Consider the following 4,021-nt stretch of genomic DNA (forward strand, 5'->3'; position numbering starts at 1 on the left):
CAAAATCGAGCAGCCCTAATATACATTCAGATCTCTAATTCAGACATTATTAAGTTGATTTCAAGTTAATTTAAATATCCTCTTTGGATCCTGAAGAAGTCTTTTGAGCTTACCATTCACTGGCAATAGACTTTTTTCTTTTTTTTTTTATACTTCTTTTTGTACATGCAATACACCAAGTTAAGGTCAGGGGTGAATATTACCACTGAAATTAACATGTTTGTGAGTGATTCGGTGAATTTAAAGAAGTTTAACACGGAGGTCTGACCTATCTGACGTGTCTGCTATGTTTATTATCTGTTCTTTGTTGCTTTGCTAGCGTCTTTGATAAACCAAATCTAGAGATAGGAAGAGCAACATGTCATCGCCGGTCGGACTAACTGCTAGTTTGGGCGGTGTCATTTTCTTTAGTCTGTGATCCAACAGGTAAATTAGCTCTCTAAGCTGACGTTAGTCAAAGTGTTGACATATGAATGTATCAAACATGCACGTTAGATGTAGGAGATAAGAGTATATCCAGTTGTTCCTTAACCCCAATTGCTCATGTATGTACAGGACGCAGGGTTTTCTACATGAAAGGTATTGCAAACCAAAATTGTGATTGGGTCTCTAGCTCAGACAGTTTAATCTCAGCGCTGTGACTGTATTTGATGCTGTTGCTTTCCCGATTGGAGTGGCAAGCTTGAACACTTTTTAAAAGGTTATTCAGGAACAACCAAGTGCAAAATATCAAAGACTGTAGGACCGGTTTATGAGTATGTATTTGCAAAGGGAGTGGGCAGGAATCAAAGAGTAAATCCCGACTATCAAGACATCAGGGACACAGAGGAAACCCTGAGATGTAACTAGGCAAAGTAGTAGTAGCTTTCAACTAAAAGGGTCTACTTTCTGTCTTTTAAGTCCACCCCGCCCATGTCAAATAGGATAAAAAGGAGCGGTCTTGCTGTCAGAAATCACACAGATGAACAATTTCAACAGGCAGATCTAACAGTTGCCCCAGTGCTGGGCGATATGGACAAAATCAGATATCTCGACCAAATCTACATCAATATTGTACATAAGTTGATAAGGTTGACAATTGGTGCTTTACAAGGAGATTTTAGATACATAATCATCAATAATGTGGTTTAACAAAGTTAAATACAAAGAAGGAATATAAACTATGTTCACATGCATGCACAGAAATAGTGCGGTGTTTCGCCACACAATCAACACCGGCTGCCATACGTTGCGTTTCATTACTCAATTTTTTTTTTCTTCTAAACACTATTGCAATTGTTCAGACAAATCTGGCAATTTTCTGTTAAAAAAGTTGCCAGTATTATCCAGCGAGGTATTTCTCTCCTGTGGCCGCCAAAGCCTTCAGCTTTCTCTAAATCTCTTTGATCTGAATCTCCCTTTGTAGAATTTTTTTTTTTTACTTCACAGATAGGCTAACTAAGTAATAATTAGGTAAAATGTATAATAAGGTAAAACAAATTCTGTATTTAATTTGTGATTATTTGGCTAAAGATTTCTATTTCTTTCTATCTACCTTGCTGACACAACCACTAAGCTTCATGCAAATTATTGCATAATGATGTCACAAATGTGCAAATGAGCGCATGACATCATCCCCTTACCAAACACACACACACACACACACACACACACACACCCCTACGTCACACCACCCCACCTCCCCACACACACAACACACCACAACACACCCCCACACACCACACCCACACACACGCAACCACCCCCCCACACACACCACACACCACACACACACACACACACACACGTCACACCCACCCACCCCACACACACACACACACACAAACAAATTGCTTTATAATCTGTGGGAAACACTGGATCTTAGAAGAAAAAAAAAATCTGCTACTTCAAATGATATTCCCCTTATTTTCTGATAAAATTCAGTTATTAGACCTTGTTAACAAATGTTTACCAAGATCTGTATATATATATATATATATGATTGTATCATGATATGATTCTAATATCGTAGTGAATTATTGCCCCAATAGAAGAGGAAGACGTGTCCATGTCTACCTTGAGCTGCACCAGGTGGACGTCCACGTGCCGGTTGTCGCTGTCTTGTCCCGCGGAGTGACTGAGCTGCGTGACCCGGTCGCTGGTCGCCCTGAGCCACGTCTCGATCTCCGGCAGGTGGAGGACCACCTTCCAGTCGGCGCCGGTGTGGAGGGGCGGAGGTTTCTTTGACCTGAAACGTAAGAGAGATGGAAAATAGATCAAGAAATCATTCCTACCACAGATAATAACACTTTGGGCCCTATCTTGCACCCGCTGCTCGGACAATTGTTTTTCTCTAAGTGAAGAAAGAGAATATTCTCAATTCACAAAATCCGGTTGAATTGTCTATTTTTTTTCAAGCGCTTGAAGATCCAATCAACACTTACTTGTCAAGAACACACACACACACCACACACACACACACACACACACACACACACACACACACACACACACACACACACACCCTAACAAACTTATCGATGCTCGCCAATTTTTTCTCCAGTAAGAAATAGAATATTCTCAATTCACAAAATCTGGTTGAATTGTCTTATTTTTTCAAGTGCTTGAGATCCAATCAACCTAACTTGTCCTACCCGCACACACACGCGCACACACACCGCACACCACACACACACCACACACACACTTTTAAATCAACTTATCGATCTCGGGACAATTGTTTTTCTCTCCAAATGATAAGTAGAATATTCCTCCAATATTCCAAAATCTTGTTTTTTCGAATTGTCTATTTTTATTCAAGCGCTTGAGGATCCAATCAACACTAACTTGTCCAACACACACACACACACACACACACACACACACACACACACACACACACACACACACACACACACACACACACACACACACACACACACACACACACACACACACACACACACACACATACACACACACACACACACACCTCAAGGAAATAAAAGATGGGAGGGGAGGCAGCGACGAGAGAGACGTTTAACACAGAAGAGAATAAAAAGGCAAAAAGGAAAGAAAGGAAGGAGGTGGAGGACGAGCAAGGAGACAAAAAGAAGTGCAGATATTAAAAGACAAGAGGGACAAATGAGAATGAAGGGTCACGCGCACACACACGCACACGCACACACACGCATGCACTCACGTTTGAGAAAGCTAGGACTAGAAGAAGGTTTAATTTAAGATCAGAGTTAGAAGACGTGTGTGCAAAGGAGACATGCAGAGGTAGAAGAGATGACTGAAAATTATGGACCCGTCTCAAAATGTCTCCAAGTGTTTTTTCTATCCGATCTAAAACCACTGCTTGTTTACAGCGTGAGTGGAGCTGTGTAGGCAAGTTGTCGCAGCCTAAAATGTTTGTTTGATGAGTCAACCAAACTCTGGTCCGACAAATATCGATGAATATTTAAATTTCAAATGCCATATTGATCACCTAATCAAAAAAATGATCTTAATATGTCGGACTATTTTTTAAACTAAGACATTTACTTCCACGCCCTACACTGCTCACCTTATATAAAACTTTGTTTGAACTGCATTTAAATTATTTCTAATACTATATGGTGTACGAAGGAAACTCTGTGTGTGTGTGTGGATATTTACAGTTAAAGGAATATCATGATACAGTATTTACATAAATAACATAAACACACAGAAGAGAGAGAAGCAACACAGACAAGAGAGGAGATAGTGAGACGGAGAAGATAATAAGAACAATAGATGGCTAACGAGAGAGAGAGAGAGAGAATGAGATTATAGAGAGCCTAGAGAAGATACAAGAGAGGAGAATTGAAGAGCGGGAGAGCGATACATGATAGAGAGACGATACCGAGAGAGAGATACAGCACAAATAGAGATAATCTAAAGAGATCATAATTAAGGCTAGAGACGCCCACCACACCTGAGAAGTACATAGACTAGAGAGGGATAGAGAGAGAACAGAGAGAGAGGACTTATATGAGATAGATATTATAGAGATAGATAG

General features: G+C 40.3%; 1 protein-coding gene across 1 annotated transcript in view; it reads right to left on the bottom strand.

Moving 5' to 3' along the window:
- Positions 1-4,021, bottom strand: part of LOC116686301 (A-kinase anchor protein 6) — a 123,142-nt gene that overhangs the window by 101,956 nt on the left and 17,165 nt on the right. The window contains exon 12 of the mRNA XM_032511276.1: positions 2,056-2,227. Coding sequence (XP_032367167.1) covers positions 2,056-2,227 — 172 coding nt within the window. The remainder of the gene's footprint in view (positions 1-2,055; positions 2,228-4,021) is intronic.

This window comes from Etheostoma spectabile, unplaced genomic scaffold (assembly GCF_008692095.1).
Source record: "Etheostoma spectabile isolate EspeVRDwgs_2016 unplaced genomic scaffold, UIUC_Espe_1.0 scaffold351, whole genome shotgun sequence".
NCBI lineage: Eukaryota > Metazoa > Chordata > Actinopteri > Perciformes > Percidae > Etheostoma > Etheostoma spectabile.